At 33.7% G+C, this 23622-nt stretch overlaps 2 protein-coding genes across 2 annotated transcripts; both read right to left on the bottom strand.

The window, feature by feature from the left end:
• Positions 1-331: 331 nt before the first annotated feature.
• Positions 332-4907, bottom strand: LOC109172009 (T-complex protein 1 subunit epsilon-like). The gene is made up of 9 exons (XM_019321131.1): positions 4495-4907; positions 3574-3892; positions 2823-3171; positions 2054-2186; positions 1899-1951; positions 1456-1558; positions 952-1118; positions 752-865; positions 332-674 (listed from the first exon to the last, which is right to left on the bottom strand). The coding sequence occupies exons 1-9, from the start codon at positions 4691-4693 to the stop codon at positions 504-506; spliced, it is 1608 nt and encodes a 535-aa protein (XP_019176676.1). The 5' UTR covers positions 4694-4907; the 3' UTR covers positions 332-503.
• A 7200-nt stretch (positions 4908-12107) lies between these two features.
• On the bottom strand, positions 12108-14951 carry LOC109172007 (protein terminal ear1 homolog). Its single transcript, XM_019321128.1, has 5 exons — positions 14178-14951; positions 13446-14073; positions 13099-13245; positions 12756-12897; positions 12108-12672 (listed from the first exon to the last, which is right to left on the bottom strand). Exons 1-5 carry the CDS (start codon positions 14827-14829, stop codon positions 12442-12444), a joined length of 1800 nt encoding a protein of 599 aa, XP_019176673.1. The 5' UTR covers positions 14830-14951; the 3' UTR covers positions 12108-12441.
• Between the last annotated feature and the right edge of the window lie 8671 nt (positions 14952-23622).

The following is a 23622-nucleotide window of genomic DNA, read 5'->3' as shown; positions in this document are numbered from 1 at the left end:
AGGCTTTCATGCATTCATTAGAAAAACTGTAAGCTGACAAAGATTGGGAATCTAGAGGCAAACCAGACAGAAACAAAGGGACCCTCCAGGCCTCCATTATAGATTTAGTTTCCAAGTCAAAAAATATATAGTGACCTGCTAGTGCAATTGCAGCATGTCTACAACTAGGACGGAGATAATGAAGAGAGATATGCAGTACACAGAAATGACAGCACAAAGCACAATCTAAAAATTTGAGTCCACAAATAATAATGAACTTAATATGCAAAATTCACGGAAGACTTTAACAACTAATGTTGGGGTAGGCTTGTCAAGCAAACAGAGAGAGAGAGAGAGAGAGAGAGGGCGACTGGATTCAAGAATGTTCAATTTATACCAAGAAATTGTGATTGGATTACATAAAGAATCCAATGCATACACATAAGAGAGAGTTTCCACTCAATAGCATCGGAAATTTGAAGTAGAAACTAAAATAATTCTAGTTCTAGGTAAAGCTCAACTCATCAGTAAACAGCCGGAGTGATGACATCATCAATCTTTAGAATCAATTTCACAACCTGAGTTGCAAGCAAAATCTGCTGTTGCTTCCCAATCAAAGTCTCAAACACATTTTGCTCACTCATATTATTCGTGCCAACATCATTACAATCAATCCCACAGCACGGGTTATTCTCCTGCACATAATGAAATTCAAGGTTAAGGAATTTTGTGACGGGAATCTTTAAAACCTCTCATGTTATGTCAAGCTTACCTTTATTTGCTGAGATTTAACTGCAGATAGCGTCTCAATTGGTGGAAGGCCACTATTCTCAGCGAGTGCCATGGGGATAGAATCTAAGGCATCTGCAAATGCCCTGATTGCATACTGCAGAGAAAAGGATAAGTCATCAGTTTATACTAATTCACTAATTACAAAATAAAGGACAAACATAAGGCTTTCTTTGGTTCTACCTGCTCAACCCCTCGATAATTATCAGAAGCTGCTTCCACAGCAATTGAGCAAGAGATCTCAGCAGATCCACCACCATACACTATAGAATTGTTGCGAATAAGATTTCTAGCCACACATAAAGCATCATGAAGGCTCCGTTTTGTCTCCTCTATCATCATTTTGTTACCTGAAGTTTAAGAAAGTTGTTTCAGATTAGTGCTACTGATGAAAGTACATCTCATAGTACAAATATTTCAGCAGAATAGAAGTAACTTTTAGTTGCATCATATCAACAAATAATAAAATTCTAAAACCAGTGCAAGAGTGTACTAGTGTAGTGCTACCACCAAAGTGGAAAAGAAACAAATAAAAATTTTGTTATCCCCTTTTTAAAAGTTGACAGCAAAAGAATATAAGAAAGTGAATTCCATTATAACTAGAAGTCTTCTTGCTTTCAACAATGGGGGGAAAAAACCTTGCACAGAAACTAATATAAAAGGAATTCACAAGGTAAATCAACTTACCACCACGAATAAATATGGTCACAGCTCTTGAATTGGCACACTGTTCAATATAGATCATTCTATCCTTTGTTGTACCAAAGGATTTTTCTTGAACCAGCCCAGCCTAAAATCATAAACATAGATGTTTGACATCTGACATCTTAAGGAAAAAGCATAGATAGAATAAAGATAGTGTCGCACAACTTATATGAACACAACTAAATATCTTACTTTCCATTTGATCAAACAGACTCAAATAACAAGTTGGATAAGCATAAAGGAAAAGCTCTCCTTTAATAAAGCTACACTATTCTTTTTCATTGAGGTAGGTGTACCTGTCGTAGTGAGTCTCCTAGTGATTAATAACAAGAATAGATATATAAACTAACCAGACGTTGGTCAAAACAATACAGAAACTCCATACCACAACCTTACATTTATGCAGTACAAAGAGAGAAGATTACCCTGCCAAGCTTTTCTGGTGACAACTCCTGAAACCTTGGCACAATTCTCCCACCTAGGCAAAGTCCAAATAGTACAAAGCATCAACAACCATAATATCCTCAAGATAGCAACTATATCATATTTGTGACGTCCTAAAACAGTAAACTATGCAAACCTGTGGCTATTGCAATCAGCTCCAACTCCACACCACCAACCCATCTAACAGCAGGCAAATTTCTATGCATTAGTAAGTGATTAGCTTCATCATCAAAACCCCACTGGCAAATAACTAAGGTAGCACCAACATCCTGTAAACCAGAGGATACCAAACTTGTTACAGAAATGAAGACCTCATGAAGGCAATAAGCAGAACTGAAGTTCCTTTGCATTTAATTGATGTGCAGCCCATAAATTGCAAATATAGATAGATAGCCCCCTAGTTTTACTAAGGACTTAATCATGCAAATTAATAAGGGCAGGAAAATGGAGATCTCATTCCCCAACCTCTTAATTAGTTCCAAAAAAATATCAATGGGGAAGAAAAGTATATGCAAGCAAACAAAACTGTTGTTCTGCACCATTATCACTGATCAGCATCTAAAAAACTTGTGAAAAGGATACAAAATTGAAGCACAACATTAACAGTAAGTCTCTTCAATAACCCATGCTCTTCCTCTAACTTATTATCAGCTATAGTTGAGAATTAATATGGAATGTAAAAGCTTTCTCTTACACAAGTAACAAACATGCAATTGAACTGATTGCCAAGTCAAAGCTAACAATACTAACAGCCATGTTTTCAGCCCTTAACTCTCCCTTCCCCATCCCCCCCAAACCTCCACTCTCAAGCAACAACATCAGTTATAAATTCTTTCATATTTTTAGTTGTATTCGCCTCTCTTTCATTTGTACAATTGTACAAGACTTATAGCATGGAGTTTTACCTTGCACTTCTGAACCATGTCATCAAAATACTTCTGCTCCTGCAGACGTATAGTTTGGAATTTCTCAACAGTATCAATATCAACCTTATGCTTGGTCTTTGGTTTAGGTGGTTCAAATGGACAAGTCAAAATCGCAATTTTTGCATCCTCAATTTGCTTTGGCATCTGAGGATGGCTCATATCTTTGTCAATAACAATCCCATAAATTAATTCTGTATCCTCTAGCTTTCCACCAACTTTCCCTTCCACTTTGATTAGATCCAGATTAACATCCTTCCTCTCAAAATCTGCAACAGCCATAACAGCTTTAACAGCAATCTCAGCTAGGACACGCTTGCATCTATTCACACTGCAAATGAAAATTCATCACATCAAAACATGCATAGGATATGATCACTTAAACAGTCATGAAAGGACCACAACCTATGTTAGAAATACAAAAGCAAATTATCCAAATGAACACACAAATTGGACTCTATTTGTATGTAATAACAAACTTCTACAGATTTTGTTGTGTACATTTGGTCACATTTAGAACATAAATGTGATAACTTAGTATCAATTGCCATCATTTAGGCATTATGGAGGGTTAATAAAGAATTAGTCATAACCAAGAAAAACTAAAACACAAGCCAATGTGGAAATGCTAGAATATCACACAGAAAATTGATATCAACTTAAAGATACAACTATGAACTATATATGCAAGGCAATAATATGGTGGAAAAGTTGGTCTGAATTTGACACTTACATCTTAGATGACAAAGTAGTCATGCATGTTTGAACTAAAGGCTCAAAATTATTCACACCAAATTCAAATTTATGTGCTATGTGTTCGAGATGCTCAACTGCAATCCTTGATGCCATTTCATAACCCTCAGCAATACGAATAGGATGAATGCCACGTTCCAACAACTTTTCGGCTTGTTCAAGAAGTGCCCCTGCCATGACAACAACTCCAGTTGTTCCATCACCAATCTCATAGTCCTGACTCCGTGACAATTCTACCATTAGCTTTGCGATCTGGTTGTCAACATCCATCTGCTCCAAGATGGTTGCACCATCATTTGCTGAAATTACAGGAATAAAACATGAGCAAACTCCATGGTGAAAAATAAAATTGGAATGTCAGCATCAGCATAACAGATAACAACAATGACTCAGAGAACTCACTCAAGATTGCTTCAAAAATAAATTAAAATAAATAAATAAATAAAGAGGACATACAACAGCATCTACTCCAAGTACAAAATTTCCACTATTAAGATCAGAGTTTCAGAATTCACTCTCAAAAACATTATCTGGTAGCAATTAGAAATATAGCTTCATGCCTGTAATCCTAAATTGTATTCCTGAACAAGCAAAAACACTAAATGCTGAGGCTCCAAAATGACATCAAAATTGAGTAATCTCACTTTAAAAACACAAAAGTAATTTACCTATCAATAAAAACTAAATGGCGTAGTATGTACCCAATCAACAACATAATATCTGATCCAAACCTACAACTCCCTACCACAATTGGCTCAATTTTCAGATTTCATTCCTGAAGGTATAATCTAGCCATAATCATAGTAAATATCACTTTCAAATTACAACAGCTAATGACAATCCGTATCACGATAAACACTATTTACATGCTATGAAGGAAATCAGTGAGAAATGAACATACAGATGATAACGTCTCCGTCGGGGCTCTGGAGCATCTTGTCCATGCCTTTGGGACCGAGTGAGGTCCGGAGGATCCGAGCGACGGCCTTGCCGGCGGAAATGTTGGCCTTCTGAGCATCGAGGCCACGCAGCCTCGACTTCTGTTCCTGTTCCTTCAGTATTATAAAGGGCCTCCCGTATTCATCCATCACCAACGCCATTGCTGCTTCTTTCTGATCGGATCTTGAGCAGATTGGAAACGAACTCTTACTCAGCTGTAGATAGAAGAAGAGTACAGACTGTGAGAAGTGAGATGAAGAAGAGATTGTGAATCTCTTTCGTCTAGAAACTTTCACAAGTCGGTTTTTGTTTTGCCCTAGCTAGCTTGAGCTTCCCTCTCCTCTTCTTCCTCCCGCCTCCCGCTTCTTTGTAATTCAAGCCCATTTCATAAACCGGGTCGGGCTCGGGGGTAACGGTTTGTGACATTGGGTTGCGGTTTGGGCTCGGGTAACTGTATTTCAAAATGTTGTTTTAATTTTATCTCTAAAAAAGGTTTATATTACATCACTCTTGGGGAGTCTTGGGGCATTTGATTCGGGAAGGTTAAATTACCTTAAAATGTTGGGAGTGTTAGAAATGTTAGATTTGTGTATTTAGTTTAAAATTGAGATATATAATATAAAATTGATATTTTATAATTTTATTTAGTTTTACTTTATAATTTTATTATCTTAATTATTTATGATTTTTCAATTTCGGTATGACATCTGCAAAATAGATAATTGATAACATGCTTCCTTAAATTTGTCATCTTTATTCATGGTACATTGTCTCTATTTTCCCTACACAAATATGCTAAAATCAACCTTTTTATTTAACAAATAAAAATCAATACTAAAGAATATTATAATTTTTTTATTAAAAAAATAACTAAAAAAACCACGTACTAAATAAATCTTAATAGAGTTTAATAGTTTTATGGTTTTATGGGTTAAAATAGCAATTTTTTGAAGAGTTAAAGAAATATATTACAACCGTAAAAAGTTAGGGACTAAAATGCATTGTAAGGAACAATTCAGAGACTAAAAATGTAATTTTTCTCTATATTACTATTAGAGCTGTCGAAATGGGCCAACGGAGCGGGGCTCGCTGCTGCCCGCCAGAATACGAGCTTAAAATAGGTTGGCCATCCCCTCCTCGTCAGGCAAATTATGCTGTGGAACCGTGTCCACATTGCAAGGTGGACACGATTCCAAAACTGTTCATAATTATGAATATATAGTTCAAAATTTATGAATATATAGTTCAAAAATTATGAACATATAGTTCTATGATTATGAACATAAAGTTGTGAACATGATTATGAACATATAGTTTTGTAATTATGAATATAGGGATTCAATGATTATGAATATGAAGTTCAAAATTTATGAATATATAATTTTATAATTATGAACATATAGTTCAATAATTATGAACATAGAATTATGTAATTATGAATATAGAGTTCAATAATTATGAATATGATGTTCAAAAATTATGAATATATAACTTTATAATTATGAACATAGAACCGCGTCCACCTTGCAGAGTGGACACGGTTCCACGGCATAATGATTGTCCTCGTCGTAAGCATGCGGCCCATCAAATTTAAAAAGTTTTAGATTCAAATAAAATTATTATACAAAAAGTTAATAAACATATACTAAAATAATTTGAGTATTTTAAATATATATTAATGCATTTGTAATTTGTTAAACGCAATAATAACTAATATAAAAACATAATAAGTGTGGATGAAGGTTATACCCTTCATTTATGTCCGTTTTTTCAGTTAAATTTTATGATTATGATACATTATGCTATAAATGTTGTACTATACAATATTTTGGACAAATATACCCCTACCGTTAACTTCCGTTATATTGGGGTTATATATTAGTTATTTTTTAAAATATATATATTAAATTTATAGAAATGTTTTACATTATTATTATTATTATTACTAGTATTTGTCCCGTGCGATGCACGGAAAATATGTTATAAAAATATACTCTATATGAAGTTTATTCATATATAAAATTTTTGTTATTTAATAATTATTATGTGTGAATTCCTATGATAAAATTATGAACATAAATATATTTACAATTAAAATAATATTTAAGGTGGGTGATTACTACAAATCTTAAACTATATTAAAAATTTAGTACATAGTATTTAATATTACAAATTTTTAAGAACTTAGTAAACTACAATAGTAATTGAATTACAATTTTAGAGTCACCACGGATCAAAATTTTTAGACCTTTGAGATTTCTAACTCTAGATGTAGCAACATACAATTGACCTTTAAAGACCAAAATCACAATCTTAGTTCGAACATTGATTTTTTCTTCCAAATACTATGGAATTAAGTGTGTAATCAATAAAAGATGAGAACTAATAATTCGAGAATATAATCTTAATGTTATTAAGCCACTTCACGTTAATTAAGTTGGAGAGTGTTGTTGGATAGTATCCGATGAATTCACGAATAACGTATCTTTGTCTCCGTAGTCCTCAATATGCACATCAACAATCTTAAATATTAGGCCGCCTAGCTATGCCATATATTAATTTCAAACTTATGAACTTTGGGGTTGCATGCAATAAAAAATATATTTTAAATATACTAAGGGTACATTATATATGTATGTAAGGTACTTTCAATATAAAAATAATGTATTTTTAATATATTAAAAATGTATTTGATATTCATGATCCACACAATTATGTGGACCATCGTTCCTCACAATAATTTGCCAGTAGAAATTGAAATATAAATAAATATAATAAATAAATAAGTAAATATATATATATATATATATATATATATATATATATATATATATATATATATATATATATATTATAGAAACTGTCCGTGGAAATTATTATCATTATTATTATTATTGCAATTATTATTATTATTATTATTATTATTATTATTGTTGTTGTTGTTGTTGTTATTATTATAATTAACAATTAACAATAACAATATTATTATGGTTTTGTGAAAATTAAATGTTGATTATCAACATTTAATTTTCACAATAACAATATTATTATGGTCTTGTGAAAATTAAATGTTGATTATCACCATTTAATTTTCACAAGACCATATGGCTTTATTATATATAGGATTATTATTATTATTATTTACAATAATTTAAATATCTAAAATCTAAATAAATTTAAAATTGTAATGTAAAATATTAATATTGGGCACCTATTTTTATGCGTATAAGAAATACTAGTATAGTAATAAGTCCTAATAAATAATCAAATACATAATATGTAAATTGATAAGACAATAACAAATAATTTATACAATGTACTACTTACAAATATATTTTTCAATATAAATAAATAAATTAACACACACACAATAATGTATGCATACTAGATAGGATTGGTGTGCCAGCCTCCAAAGCCTACCCCGCCTTTTTCGGCAAATTATGCCCTGGACCCGTGTCCACAATGAATTGTGGACACGGGCCCAAAACGACGTCGTTTTTCAAAAAAAAAACGCGTCATTTAGTTTTTTAAAAAAAAAAATTCGCGCGCGTTTTGCCGTTAACAGCGTTATTTTTTTTTTTGGATTATGAATGTACAGTTATGCCATTATGAATGTACAGTTATGCAATTATGAAATTATGATCACAGAGCTCTAACATTATGAACTTACAATTATGAACATATAGTGATAAAATTATGACCATGGAGCTTTAAAATTGTGAATATAGAGTTTCGAAGATTATGAATGTACAGTTATGGAGTTATGAATGTACAGTTATAGAGTTATGAATCTACAGTTATGAGATTATGAATCTACAGTTATGGAATTATGAATGTACAGTTATTGATCGAATTATGAACAAAGAGCTCTAACATTATGAACTTACAATTATGAACATATAGCGATAAAATTATGAACATAGAGCTCTAAAATTGTAAACATAGAGCTTCGAAAATTATGAATGTACAATTATGGAGTTATGAATGTACAGTTATGGAGTTATGAATGTACAGTTATGGAGTTATGAATGTACAGTTATGGAGTTATGAATGTACAGTTATAGAGTTATGAACGTACAGTTATGGAGTTATGAATATACAGTTATTAACATATAGTAATAAAATTGCCAAAACACGCAATTGGGAGATTTCTTTCACTTATGCTCCTAGGGAACAAAATAAAGTGGCGGACATGTTGGCCAACCAAGCTTACACACAAGGGGATGTTTTCAATTGGTTTGTTAGCCCACCAAGAGACATCCAAAGATTTCTACGTGAAGATGAGCTTGGCCTCTTTGGCGAGACTTTTATTGTGAGGGTTGCATAACGGCCCTTGGGTATACCCCTCCTTTTTCCTTTTTCAGAAAAAAAAAATTATGAACATATACTCCTATAACGAAGCGGTCTGAAATTAAAAAAAAAAAAAAAAAAAAAAAAAGAAGAGATAACAGTGCCTAACGGCACCGTTACCCATGTCCAGCATGCATGCTGGACACGGGTCCAACGCATAACGATTGGCCTTTTTGGCGGGACTGGACGGACTAAGTCTTTTTTGACGGCTCTAATAATCATGTGTAGTTGAATGATAAATTATTCAATTTTGTTGAAACTCAAAGATATAAAAGATAAACTATTAATTTTTTAATCATCACAAGATTTGAGTTAAAAAATGTATATATACCAACGCTATAGAAAATTATGCAGTTAAAAGTAAAATTAGAAAATAATTTTTAACGAAACTCATAGAAAATTTTCTTTTTTAATAACAAATCCTTATGATTGAAATATTGTAGGCAAACTAAGGAAGAAAATGGTAGCACTAAAAAAAGAAGAAAGAAGAAAATGGTAAAATTATGAAGTTTTTGTAAATGTACTAGAAAGAAAATTTAATGTAAAAAGAGTTCTATTACATGTATTCTCAAATTTTACTCCTTGATATAGCGAACTCTGATAATTATTTTTTCATGTGCGTTTTAATACAAGTGTCTAAAATGAAAATACAAATAGTATTTTTCATGTATAAGATACCATGTACACCTTTGAACAATTACTTCCAACTTTTTCAAAAAGCAAAGGATTTAAAATATGAGAACAGGAAGAGAGTGAAAAATAGATAACATGGTCACATATTGTGGAACAGATAAACATTGAAACTTCCACGTGTCAAAACCCCAAATCATTACCAGGCTTGTGGGTCAGTGGGTGGGGATTGAAAAGGACGAAAAGCATTCAATTAAAATTGATTCCATTGATATCTTTAACTTCAAATAGTAGTGATTTATTGAATTTTATGTTTTTGAGTTAGCCAATTATTGACAATTTAAATTAATCAAATGGGGACTCCTCTTTTAGTTTAATTCTTAAAGATATTAAATATCTTTTAAGTGATCTATCTCATGTGTTTATCACCTTTGTAAAATGATCAGAATCATGTTGCTCATTTGTTAGTTAAGCAATCTGTTTCTATGCGTGGTTGCTCGGAGTGGTCTTCCAACCCTCCATCTATCATGTGTAATGCTTTGTCTTCAGACTTAATCTAATGCTTTTTCTCTTCAAAAAAAAAAATAAAACTATAAGTAACTTATTTTGATTTATGTATTTATAATATGTTATCAATTAGAGTTACAAGACATAATTTATATAATGCACACATTTAAATAGTAGATGTGGATTTCTTTCATCACCCAAAAAATCAAAAGAAACAATCTTCTATTAAAATGAAAAAAGTATACTATTGTCACCTTCTTAACCTAAATCAAACCCACAAGACAAGTCGGCTAGCAACCTACCATTTGGTAAGGTAGAATAGGCCAAGCTAAGAAATCACCAACCTAACCCATCATAGTCATAGACCATGGATTGAATGGGCTTGTTCATCAAAATTTGTAAAAATAAAAATAAAATAAAATTGTAAATAATGATACTCCTTAAAATAAAAATATCAAATATTTCTTCATAAACAACTAATACTACTAGTTGATATAAACAATTAACTACTACTACACGTATATCATATAAGACCATTTAAAAACACAGAAGAAAAAAAAAAAAAAAAAAAAGGAAAGGAAAATGTGGTCGAAAAGTGTGGAGTTAATGTTGATGAATTGGGATTATAAGCTGCAGTGTCTCAACAAGGCTATATATAATATAACCTGTGCCTGCAGGAACAGTTTCCCCAAGGAGTCCAAATAAAACCGCATGGATATCCGAGACGCCACAAGCAGACAACGTTGTACTCGAAAAACAGACGTGGTTGCCCGATGGACAAAACAATGAATTGGAACTCATCACATCGTCATGTATCTTAACTTTTTTTTTTTTCCAAAACTTTGAATCTCCAATATCAAGAGCCCTTACGTCTCATCCAACAGATCATTTGAGAGAATGTAAAACATGATAACTTAGCTGAACATAGAAACTAGACGTTTGCTTACTGCCCGCAAGAAGCCATTTCACTTTGAGAAGTCGCTCCCACACTACTCTGATGAAATTCGATTCCGAATAATTATTTTCAAACTTCACCCATGTGACCAGCTAAACTGCCTATGAAGATATCTTTTTTTTTTGTTGGTTTTGGGTTTCTGCATCCTTTTATATATCACTGCATATTTTCCAGTAAAAGTGGCTACACTCCGTATCCTTTACTAAGATGCCATCTCCATATGCCTTCTTTTGGAACATCATATCTGCTACTCCATACCTCTGTCTTTTCTTGGCTCACGCATATTCATCCGCTTTGACCGTTGACCGCTCCGTTCAAATCACACCCCAAAGCCCCAAACCAAGTACTACATACTTTACTAAGTACAAACACATTTTTTTTTAATATGTACTACTTTTAGTCTCTAGATTATTATTGTTTTATAATATTTTAGTCTCTATATTTTAATTTATTATTTATCTAGTCTCTCATAGACTCATAGTATAATACTCGTAGCTCTATTAATAGCCATGTTTATATTCAACAACAAATCTAGATGTTTTTATATGGAGAGTTTGAGAATATTATAGTGTAAGTAATTGAATGTTAATTAACAACATTTTAAACCCTAAAAACCAAATTTGCTCAAATTGAAAATATTCCAGGGACAACCCAATAAAGTTGGTCAAATATGTTGGATTAGTAATCACAATATTTCAAATTATACTCTCAACAAAAACAACCTGATTTAACTATGAACATAAGATAGGCCCTTAAATAATAATGAATGCGGGTTAAAGACTAAATTAAAATTTCACTTTTATCCAATATTTTCTATTCGTTTTACCCAAAACTACAAAATCATATCTTACTACACAAATAGCTGACAAATGAGAAATTTTGATTTATAAACTATTATACATAAATAAAGTTTATTCCATCACACCCTCCGAGAATGAGGGAATTGCAATTTCATCTAAGCAAACAAATGTATAAATTAAAAAAATGTGTAAGAAAGGAATTTAAATTCTTCCCAACCAAATAGCATGTAATGTAATGGAAGAATTGAAGAGGTGAATATGAAAAACATTTTCTGTAAACATGAACACATAATTCAAGGCAAGGCCATAAAAATGAAAGAACAAATAAAACGAATTAATTTATGGTATTATTATAGGAACTAGTCTAGACTCCACCGTTTTGCATGCATTTCCACTACTGCTACCTTAATACAACGTCATATAGGGGGGGGTAGTGGAGACAGCAAAACCATAGCTATTTTGAGTTTGAAGTGACAGAAAGTAAGCTAGCCTACCGTCAACCATGGAGAAAAGAAAGAAATAGCATTGATGAGGTGAGAGAAGAAGAAGATCTCTGATCTGATCTGATCTGGGGGAAATCTTTTTTATAGTCGCCATGGAATCAAGAAAATCTTGATTCTTGGACGAATGTCAACCATGCAAACTTCTCCCCCACCGTTTTTTTAATTCAATTCTCATCATTACCATCCCCAAAGTCTCCACCATCGCCGCCGCCTTCATCAATTCCTGCGCCCCCATCATCACCACCTTCAGGAGGGTTTTCCCCGCAGCCGAAGATGGGCAGCGGCACCGTCAACGTCCGCCCATCCCGCGGCGGCGAGAACACCACCGGCATGTACTCCTCCGCCTCGCACGGGAACCTCGAGTTCTTGAAATGTTCTTTCAGCGCCTCTATCCCCTTTAAACCCAACAACAACATCGTACCTTAATTAGTCATAAAGAAATTAAAATCCACCCACTCCGAACCGATCAAAGAATTACCTGAATTCTAGCGTAAGTTACTTCGCAGATCTTCCTGGAGTTGAAGGCTTCCCAGGTTTGAAGATGAAACGCCTTGTACAGCCTCCATGCTGCTTCTGGGGAAGTCATGTTCACAAACCCATATCCCACGTTGCACTTGTTCCTGTTCCATGCAATCAATCAATGTATCAAATACTCTAAATTTTTTGAATTATAACAGATAAATCAGCCTAGGTTGCAAAAAGCTGATCAATTTAAACAATTGAAAGTTGAATTTGTAACATTGTGACACTGGTTACTAAGTTAACATAGAATATAAATTGGAAGAATGGAAAGAGAGATAGATGGATATAGAAACACGCACACGAAATCAATTGGGAGATAGACGAAATCATAGGAGGATATGGGGTGGTGGGGGTGGTGATCGGCGCCGTCGTGGGGAGCGGCGGGGGCAATCTGATCGTTACAGTGAATGCAGTGGTTGTCCAGCATGTTCAGCAGGAGCTTCTGACTGGAACCACAAACCCCAAGAATGGTGTCAGTCAAATCTCCAACCCAGAACCAAAAAATAATGATAAAATAAACCCCATTGGAAAACAAATTAAAACTCAAAAGTTAAATAAGATGGAACTGTAGTAATGATCAAAGTGGGAATCGGAATATTATGGGAGGAAAGCAGATTAGAGCAAAAAATAAAAATAAAACGCGAACCTGTACTTGTTGGGGATGTTCTTGATCATGATAGTTGTTCTGTTATCCCTGCAATCAGATTCCTCAATATCGTCTTCATTTATCATGAAACGAGGATCGTTCTCGTTTCCACCCACGATGGATTTCTTCCATGGCTTCCCGGTCGCCGTCTTTCCCCGATTCTGCTTCGACGACGACGAAGAAGAAGACGGGGACCGAGATGGAGAGTTCTTGCCGTGATTCTTCCTCAAACTCTTCTTTGAATTGCTCCGGAAACATCCATTATACCAATCATTACCATTCCCATTCCCGTTTCCGTTTCCATTCCTGATGGTCAATGATTCCATGGAATCATGAAGCGACGACGCACCGGGGTGATTGGAGGTGTGGTGGCGATACGGCGGCGGCGGCGGTGACTGGGTGGTGATTGGACGGGGACGGGGTTTGGGGGAGGAGAATGGGATTGGTCTTGGGTACCTTCTCCGGCTATTATTGCCGCCGGGGCGGCTGAATTCGATGAACACAGGCTTGCCATTTATTTCCTTGCGATTCATATGCACTAACGCATTGGCGGCGTCTCTAACATCATAGAACTCCACGAATCTTTGGTGGCGTTTCATCGGCGTCTCTCTCAGTTCCTTCACGGCACCTGGATAAATAAATATAACATCATTAATTTGGGAGAAGAAAATTAAAGACGATTAAACTTAATCTGGGAAAGATTTGAGGAATAATTATGGTTTAATGTTTTACCAAAAGCTCTAAAAATGTCTTTGAGGTGGGCGGCGGAAACGCCGGGGTCCAGATTGAGCAACACCAGCGTGCCCTGATTATTTCCGCCGGGAATGGTGCAGGTGACCGGGATTATGAACTGAGCCCACACTGCCTGGCCGGAGATTAGGCCGGGGGCCGGAGAGGGAAGCGGCAGCGGTAAGGAGACGCCGGCGGCGACCGATTCGAAATGGCGGCGGAGACGGTACTGCTGCTGCATGTGCTGGTCCTGAATCTCCGCCGCCGCCGCCTGGGCGTGGCGGAGGTCGTAGAAATGGACGGTCACCACCCCGTCCCTAACCCTCTCCATCTCTACGGCCCTCACGTCGCCGAACACCTCCAGCTCCCGCCTCACCAGCGACTCGCTCACGTCGGAGGGCACCATGCTCACCAGCAGCGTTCGCGTCGGAACCGAGCTCTGCGGCGGCAGACACGGAGCTGGCAGCGCGGGTTGTTGAGGGTACGCCATAACTTCGCCGTACTGCGCCGGCGGCGGCGGCAGCGGGGGATGAGGATGGTAAGGGTAGTAGAATTGCACCGAAGGTAAAGGGTAAGTGTACGGATTCCTCGGGAAGAATTCTTGAGCTCTGGGATCAAGATTCCCCGGAAACGGTATAAAATCAGCGTCATCCATGGTGATTTCAGCCGGAAAACCGGCTAAAAAACACTAGAGAAGTAGTTTTCCGGTGACTTCTAGAGTCTAAGCTTGAACGCAGACCCCTCTGTGGAGTCTTGTCCAAGTAGAGATACAAAAGAAAGAGGTGAGAATGTAAAAAGGAACAATTGAGTTGACATATGAATGCTTATTTTAGAGCCTTTAAACAAATTTAGAGTATTTTATTTTATTTTTTTAATTTAAATTATTAAAATAAATATTTACTTATTTTATTTTCTCTCATTTATTATTATACAAATACATGTATTTTCTATTTTTAGTTAGAAACCCAATTAAAATATTATTATTCAAATTATATTAACTATTTTATTTAACATAAATCAAAGTTCAACTTTTTTAAAATATCATTTTTTTCTTTTAAATTTATATATTTATTGATTGCCTATGAATTGACAACCAGGACATAATATTGTTTTATTTATTTACACACAAAAATTTCTCAAGTCTAAGTGAATTTTGTAACTAAAAAATTAAAAAATGGGATGCATGCAATATAATTTGATAGTATCACAAAGTTTTATATCAAATGCATCCATCTTTCTCTCCATTAAAATGTACTCCAAAGTAATCACAAGCTTGAATTGCCATCAAAACCATAAAGTAATTTGTAAATTGAGAGGTGGGATTGAAGCAACTAGTTAATAGATTATGATTTTTCATTCAAAATGGTGAATATATAATAATAATATAATTAGTTTATTGAATTTATAGATAATTTATAATATGATAACAAATGATGAATATTGACTTAACAAAATATATTATACGCGATAATATTAATTTTAAAAAATACCATATACGCGATAAATATTAATTTAAAAAATACTATATATGCGATAATATTATATTAATTTTTAAAAATACCATATACGCGATAAATATTAATTTAAAAATACTATATATGCGATAATATTATATAAATTTTTAAAAATACCATATACGCGATAATATTATATTAATTTTTAAAAATACCATATACGCGATAATATTATATTAATTTTTAAAAATACTATATACGCGGTAATTCTTAAGTCGAAAAGCATTAAATACTTTCAGATATTGAAACGCTTCACACTTACAAATATATATGGTGGAAATCAAAATCTTATTTTGTTTCAGAGAACCTCTTGACAGTATTGATCGAATGTAATATTGAAAAATTAACTGTGAACATTAAGAGTAAATAGATTGTTTGTAAAGATTAAGTGTTCAGAACAAAATTTATTAGAGTGTGTTCCCCCACTTGCTTCCACCCCCTTCCTATGAGTCCGTGTGGACACATCTAGAATGCTTGAGATCAATGACATAGATTTCGTCACATGTGCAAGTGAAGTGCACAGTTGTATAGTTCACGAAATCTAAGTCATTGATCTCAAGTATTCAATAGCCCAGATCTGTCCACAAAGACTCCTGGGATGGGGTGAACTCACATGAACAATGACTATATATATATATATATATATATATATATTAGAGTTTCTAAATGCATCGTCAAATATTTTCCAATGCATTGTTAAGCATTTTTACATGCAAACAAGCATGAGTGCACACAATTTACTCCCAAGCATGCCTAGATGACAATGGAGACCCTGAGTAATTCCAGTATACTCGGGAGTATTTTTTGTTGTTGTTGTTGTTGTTTTTTTTAATAAATCCGACACGTGTCAAACTTACACTGATTTAACCTGCTAAGCAAATCAATTTGGATTTAATTGAATAATTTATCAATTTACGGGATTTGAATGGAGATTTTTTTTTTTTTTTTAATTAGAGGACCAATTTGACCCTTTTCATTTATTAAAAAAAAAAAAAACATTTTTTGAAAATTTTTTATAAGAAAAACTTGTAATTATTATTTGAGTGTATACAAATGATAAACCCCGTTCTTGTGTAATAGTAACAAGAGAAATAAACAATACATACTAAAAACACTATGTGCTATAGACTTGACTAAAATAATATTTCTATAACTAAAATCAAACTTGTAACCTTAATTAACTTCTAATACAAAAATTATTTTCTACATATTCAGCCACTACTTTCTAGAAATTTCTTGTAATTTTGGATGTGGGGGTAATAAAGATTGCGCAAAACGAAACATTTTGCCTGCAGCTATGCATGCTTTATATATATGTGATGTACGATTTGGCTTATATTTTTGTCTTAGCAATAATGGTTTCTTGTCTGCCTGGTTCATGTGAGAGTTCTTTCACTATCTGAGTTTAATGTGAAATCTTTTGTAATTATTATATCGTGTATCAGGGCGCATAATGTATTGTACGCTCTAAAAATCTCATATTTTGTATCTACATAATTATATAGAATAATACATACAAACTCTTAAAATAATATACATAAACTCTTAACATAATATACATAATTTTTAAGACGCATGCGCACAATGCATTGTGCACGATATAACTTGCAAATCTTTTGGCAGTACCGTTAACTTGTTACTATACAATTATTCAACAATTAACCAAATAATGTTTATAAATTTATTTTGAGTTAATTGACTTGAATTGAGTCGTTACGTTACTCTCCCTATATGTAAAGAGAGCACTCTCTCCAATAAATAAATAATAAATCATTTCTCCATCCTACCTTCATATATATAATTCTACTATTGCATATAAATAATTGATAATATTTCAAAAATTTGTCATTTAATTGAATGAATATTGCGATTGAATCACTAAAAATGCTCCATTGAAATCATTTAAATTAACAAAAAAAAAGTGCATTCAAGTTTAATTATTAAACATACATTTAACTTCATGCTTATTAGATTTACACATGAATCGGACTTTAACTCAAATATGCGGGTGATTTGATATGACGAATTTAAAATAATTTTTAACAAAAACTTAAAAAACCAAACGAAGAAGTTGTTTTTGTCTAACAACATCATAGCCATAATTATTTGGTGGAGTAAAAGACATTTTTGGTCCTAGACTTAGTGACACAAATAATTTTGGTCTTTTCTAAAAAAATCACACAATTTGTGAGACTCTTATTGTGACGAGGACAATTTTAATATTCCGTCACTCTTCCCGTTAGATGCCTCGTTTAAGGAGGGGTATTTACGTCTTTTCATCCTACCTCCTTTATCATCATATGCTCTACTTCTTTACTTCACCCCCACCCCGACTCACATATATTTGTACCATAAAATAGACAAAGAATCGGTTAAAACACCAATTTTATTAAAATTTCCAACAAGATACCCGTGCGTACGGAATTACTCGAATCTTATTTCTTAGCATTGCTCTAAACTCTGGGTGGCGGCATGCATCATAGGAATATGTAATAGAATGAAGTAGAATGAATATTGGTTGAGGTGACGAGGTTTATTGTCTGAAATGGTGTTGGGGTCTTCATTTCTCAATGACATAAAAACGTACAATATAATGTTCACTACATTATATTCACCATACTGTAATGTTTTGGGAATTGGATGGGTCAAATAAAGCATCCAAAGAAGACTAAAATGGAGATCAGAGCATGTACACTACTACACTACTAGATAGCCATTTAGTACACATGCATGATTGGGAAATGACTTCTTGCATTTGGTTTTAATATATAGACTTTGTCTATTAGATTGTTAAAACTTAAAATCATCATCACTTAAGTTAAGACTCTAACTTGCCAAGCATCTTATGCTCAGATGGCATCCGAGTTTGACTCTCATGTGGGAGATTGTGAGTTCGAGCCTCAGTTGTGTTTCAATAGGTTGAGAAAGTAATTATGAACAGATACTACATTGTAATAGAGTCAGTAGCATTCAAAAATAATGAAGTTTGGTCTCATTTTAAGTATCACTTCACAATCTTTTATGGAATTAATGTGAGATTATATTACAATAAGTGAAAGATTAAAATTACTATTTTATCTAAGTATTGAAAAGAAATTGTTTCCCCTTTTAACAATGTCCACGTGTTTCTCAACTTTGATTTATTGACTGCTTTGGAGGTACTTGTGTTTTTCGATCTCCCCACCCTGAAAGGAGAGAACCAACACTGTGTATGTGTATATATATAGAACCAACACTGTATATATATATATATATATATATATATATATATATATATATAGAGAGAGAGAGAGAATCGCACTCAGGTGCGAATGCTTCGCCCAGGTGCGAAATAGGAATGAATTTTGTTCGTCTACGTGTCCAGATCTAATGGATGAGAAACACTAATTTTTTAAAAAAATGCGGTGATATTTTCGTAAATAATTGAACATCGAAATGCAAGTAAAATGTATTACAAGTGCATGTAAAATGTATTATAGGTGCAAGTAAAAATTTACAGAGCATCAATGCTTAGTTGCACCTATAGTTCTAAGTAGTTGCACAAATAGTTATAAGTAGTTGCACCTAGGTGTATGAATGTTTGCGAGTGGTTTTCAGGGGTATACTACCCGCTGAACTCAGATCAATGAATGTTAACAAGGCAAAATTACATGCACTTATAGGTGAAAGTAGGTGCACCTATAGTTATAAGTAGTTGCACCTATAGTTATAAATAGTTGCACATATAGTTATAAGCACACCCAGGTGCATGAATGTTTGCGGAAAGTGAAACTGTGGGTATTTATAGCCGCTGCGCCGAAGACACAAATCCGGTCGTCCGGCATGCTCTCCACGTAGCCAACACGTGTCATCCTCCCGGGTGCCCTGTCTGTCGTCGTAAAGAGCCGCCACGTGTCCTTTGTCAGCTCTCTCGCCAAAGGGCTACCGCTTGGTGGTCGACATAGCCGCTCGGGTAACTCCCGGTCGGACCCCGACCGGGTTCTTCACATGAAACCCGACTTGTTACCTGCAAAGACAAAGAGAAAAGGACGAAGGCACCTCGGTCAGGGTAAAGCTATGTCGGTCGGGATATTCCCTACCAATATATATATATATATATATATATATATATATATATATATATATATATATATATATATATATATATATATATATATAAAAGAGCGCTCATATGCGGCGGGGTCTTACGGTGCGGCGGTGCGGTCAAATTCTAGAATACACCAACAATGTTAACAATATGCACCAACAGTGTAATAAAAACACACCCCAATGAAATGTAATAAAACATCACAAAATACACCACAGACTCAAAAAAACACACCATATAACTCACCACCTCCAATGGTGTATTTCCGAACAATGTATGGTGTTTTTACTCACACCTAATGGTGTGTGTTTGGTGATGCAGGGCTCTGTTTACTCTGTTTTGTGTGGTGTATTTCCTAACGTTGATGGTGCATATTTGGTGAACTATTGGTGTTGCCGCACCGTAAGAAATAACCGCACCGTAAGACACTGCCGCACCTGAACCCGCCTATATATATATATATATATATATATATATATATATATATATATATATATATATATAGTTTTAGTGGTTTGTTGTTGGTTAGTGCAAAATGGGTGCAATCCTATTTGTATTATTTTATTATATTTTTAGAAAGGTGGCAAGCATTCTTAATTCAAGCTACACGTACTTTAGAACATATATTTAATATTATATTATTATTAATTATTGTTAATTTGTCTTTGCATGTATGTTGTCTTATGAAGTCTGATCCTCTTAATTTATGGAGTACATTCCTTAGTTGATGTTCTTTTGTTCCCCACTCCATGCACATACATTATGGGCACCACAAACCTATATCAATCCAACTTCATTTCCCTTAGCTTGCTTCCATTCATACAATAATTCCTAATTATTTTTGGTACCATGGCCTAGATAAGCTATATATTATGGGCTTTAGATTCTACCCATATTGTTTAATAAGTTTATTGTTGAGAATTGTTTATTAGGTTGGTTGTTTTTTTATATAAATGATATGAAACTTTGTACAAATAAATTAAAGAATATGGAAAGATTAGTTTAAACATCTAACGTATAAGTTGATATGCATGTATGGTGATCTTAGGGTATAACTTAACTAGTTGATCAATTAAAAAAAAAAAAGTTAATAACTCTACTTTACTATCAAGACCTTAAAGCGAGAATTATTGGGATTGCATTGAATTTAATTAGTTGGTTCTTGATTTGTGATTTTTTTTTTTAGGTTTGTTTGGAAAATAGGAAAATGACTTCTGAAAAATGAGTTATTTTCCATAAAACATTTTTCTTTATAGTGTTTGGTTGCATTCTAGAAAACTGTCTTAGTGTGTTTGGTTCATTTTCTGGAAAATGAACATAAATATTTTTAATTTTAAATATTTAAAATAGACTAATGATGATGGTGGTACTGGTGGTGGCAACAGCGGGTGATTGGCTGCTCCACTGCTGCAAACGGAAAATGACTTCTCAAAAAAAGGGGAAGTCATTTTTTGGAAAATCTCCTCTACTTTTCATTGACCACACCCCTATTCAGTATTGCAAAAATCGCGCCTAGGCGCTAGGCGGTCGGCTACCTAGGCGCTCTAGGCGCCCGCCTAGGCGCTCTAGGCGCCCTAGGCGGTCCCCAGGCGCCTAGCGAATTTTGCAACCTTGCCCCTATTTTTCATTGACTTTCATTTTCCTCCTTTAGCCAAACACGAAAAATCAGGAAAATATTTTTCAAAAATCATTTTCTGGGTTTCCAAACGCACCATTAGTGTAGAAATGCATTCTATTAATGGCATCAATAATGTCAAACAGTGCATTATGTTTAATAATGTTCATCTTGTACAATATTCATAATATTTGTCTTATATGTTTGTAAACATAAATCTTAATGTACATAAATACTAAATTACAGATACATCATGTTTATTTCTATTAACTTTGTAATAGATCATATTCATAATGTTCTTTTTATACGTTCATAAAAACAGAGCTTAATACACATGAATATTACACTACAGTTGTATCGTGGTTGTAGTGCGCGCTAAAGAGTGAGAATTGTTGTTCACCATGCCACATTAAAACAAAGTTGTTTTAGACCATAGTATACCTTACAAGGTAAACCCTAGTCCATGATAGTGATCGATTGTAATCACCTATCATTTTATTTTTTATTTTTTATTTCTTTTGCATACAGTGTCCAATATCCCTAAAGTTGTAGAACTAATTTAGTTTTGATCTAAATTACTTTCACAAAGTCTGACTCTTAATAAAATGTTTAACCTAAAACTCTTTAATATAGCACATTCCTTCTTGAAATTTATTATCTCTATTCTCCACCCACACAAAAAAAAATAAATAAATAAATAAATAAAAATTATTAGCCTCGTTGGAAGTTGTAATAAGTCGTTTAACTGAAACTGAGACATTCTCCAGGGGACCATCCTAGTTTGTTTCCCCCTTGTTACCAGGACTACTGCTCCCACCATAACTCTTAGCTTCTCCCCCCACTGCTAACTTTTTATATATTACTATTACCATATCAGGAAGTCTTAACATTATTGAACCAATAATATCAACTCACAATATATAGCAAAATGAGATTGAGAAGTACACATGGGCGGGGTTAAGATTAATGATATGATCTAATGACGACGTTTAGTTATGAACTTATTATGATATATATCATGAAATTTGTAATATAGGTTAATTTGTGAGGAAGTTTCAATGTGGAATTATTCTTAGTTTTAGTCTCACGAGTATTACGTCATTTTAATTTATGTGAAGCCACTACCTGAATATATGCTCTGTGTGAAGCCTGTCTTGTGACTCTAGCTAACAAAGAACTAAAAGTAGATAAATTGGTCTAAGTTGTTCATAATTAACATGTTCAAACCAAAAAAAAGTCAATAGATGATAGGTCTCACGGATATTATGTCATGTTCATATTTGATTATCAAGCTAGTATTATTGTTGTCAAATTGCACAAATTTTAGTTTTTTTTTAAAAAAAAATATATATATATATTTGGTTATATTCTAACCATTTTTTTTTTTAAAGTTGGAATGTATTATATTTGAGTTATTTTCAGCGGAGGTTCCTTATTTTGGTGGTAATTTCAAATTTAGTCCCAAACTGCCCACTGCCACAGCTTGGCCATGTCGTCCATGACAATGATATGATGTAGGAATTTGTTGGGTGGAGGTCGGTTTAGGGCTAAGTCCAACACCTTGTTTCTATAAAATGTGACGACATATAAGGAAATAAAGTTATGCCTTTGTTACGAGCTATACCTTTTGCTGTAGTGATAAACGCTTGATCCTAACTAGTGGTATCTGAGCAAGGTCATAATTCGAGTCACAGTTTATAATGACAGATTTTGTGGCTAGGAGATTGTTGGACGGAGGCCGGTGAAGAGTCAATAGGTTCGAGTCGACATGGTCGTCATTGTACCTCGTATATAGTGGGTGTCTAGGGGCATGATAATGTGGATGGGTTGGTGTTATCGTGGGAGGATGTGCATGAGCCAATAAAGTTTCGCCATAAAAGTCACGGGGAGAAACAAAATTGTTCAAAATATGATAGTTTATAATGTTAAAGGACAAAATTAAAACAATAATTTGTGACTAAATTTAGAATTGTCACCAAAGACAATGGACCTTTGTTGAAATTAACCCTATTATATTTTTAGCTTGGAACAAAATGTTTTATCACAAAAAGTGCAAAGGTGTTCAAGCAAATATGTTTTGAATTAAAAATTTGACACATCCTAACTATTTTTCGTTGAAGAACTTGTGGCAAAAAATTTAAAGGTGTGCACCAAATATGTTAAGAAAATAATACTTGGGTAAAACCCCGCTTTCAACAATAAAGTCAGATTTTAAGTTCTATTACAGACAAT

Source organism: Ipomoea nil, unplaced genomic scaffold, assembly GCF_001879475.1.
Source record: "Ipomoea nil cultivar Tokyo-kokei standard unplaced genomic scaffold, Asagao_1.1 scaffold0382, whole genome shotgun sequence".
In the NCBI taxonomy this organism is placed as follows: Eukaryota; Viridiplantae; Streptophyta; class Magnoliopsida; order Solanales; family Convolvulaceae; genus Ipomoea; species Ipomoea nil.
Note: the sequence above shows the minus strand (reverse complement) of the source record. Positions and strands in the feature narration are given on the sequence as shown.

What these genes read in the sequence shown, in the direction of transcription:
- LOC109172007 (XM_019321128.1), bottom strand. Translation starts at nt 14,829, where the DNA reads ATGGATGACGCTGATTTTATACCGTTTCCGGGGAATCTTGATCCCAGA. An exon ending in AGACATTTTTAGAGCTTTTG is followed by an intron (nt 14,074 to 14,177) that starts GTAAAACATTAA and finishes TTATTTATCCAG; the next exon opens with GTGCCGTGAAGGAACTGAGA. An exon ending in TAACTTACGCTAGAATTCAG is followed by an intron (nt 12,673 to 12,755) that starts GTAATTCTTTGA and finishes TTGGGTTTAAAG; the next exon opens with GGGATAGAGGCGCTGAAAGA.
- LOC109172009 (XM_019321131.1), bottom strand. Translation starts at nt 4,693, where the DNA reads ATGGCGTTGGTGATGGATGAATACGGGAGGCCCTTTATAATACTGAAG. An exon ending in ATTATCGAGGGGTTGAGCAG is followed by an intron (nt 866 to 951) that starts GTAGAACCAAAG and finishes TTTTCTCTGCAG; the next exon opens with TATGCAATCAGGGCATTTGC. An exon ending in TTAAATCTCAGCAAATAAAG is followed by an intron (nt 675 to 751) that starts GTAAGCTTGACA and finishes CATTATGTGCAG; the next exon opens with GAGAATAACCCGTGCTGTGG.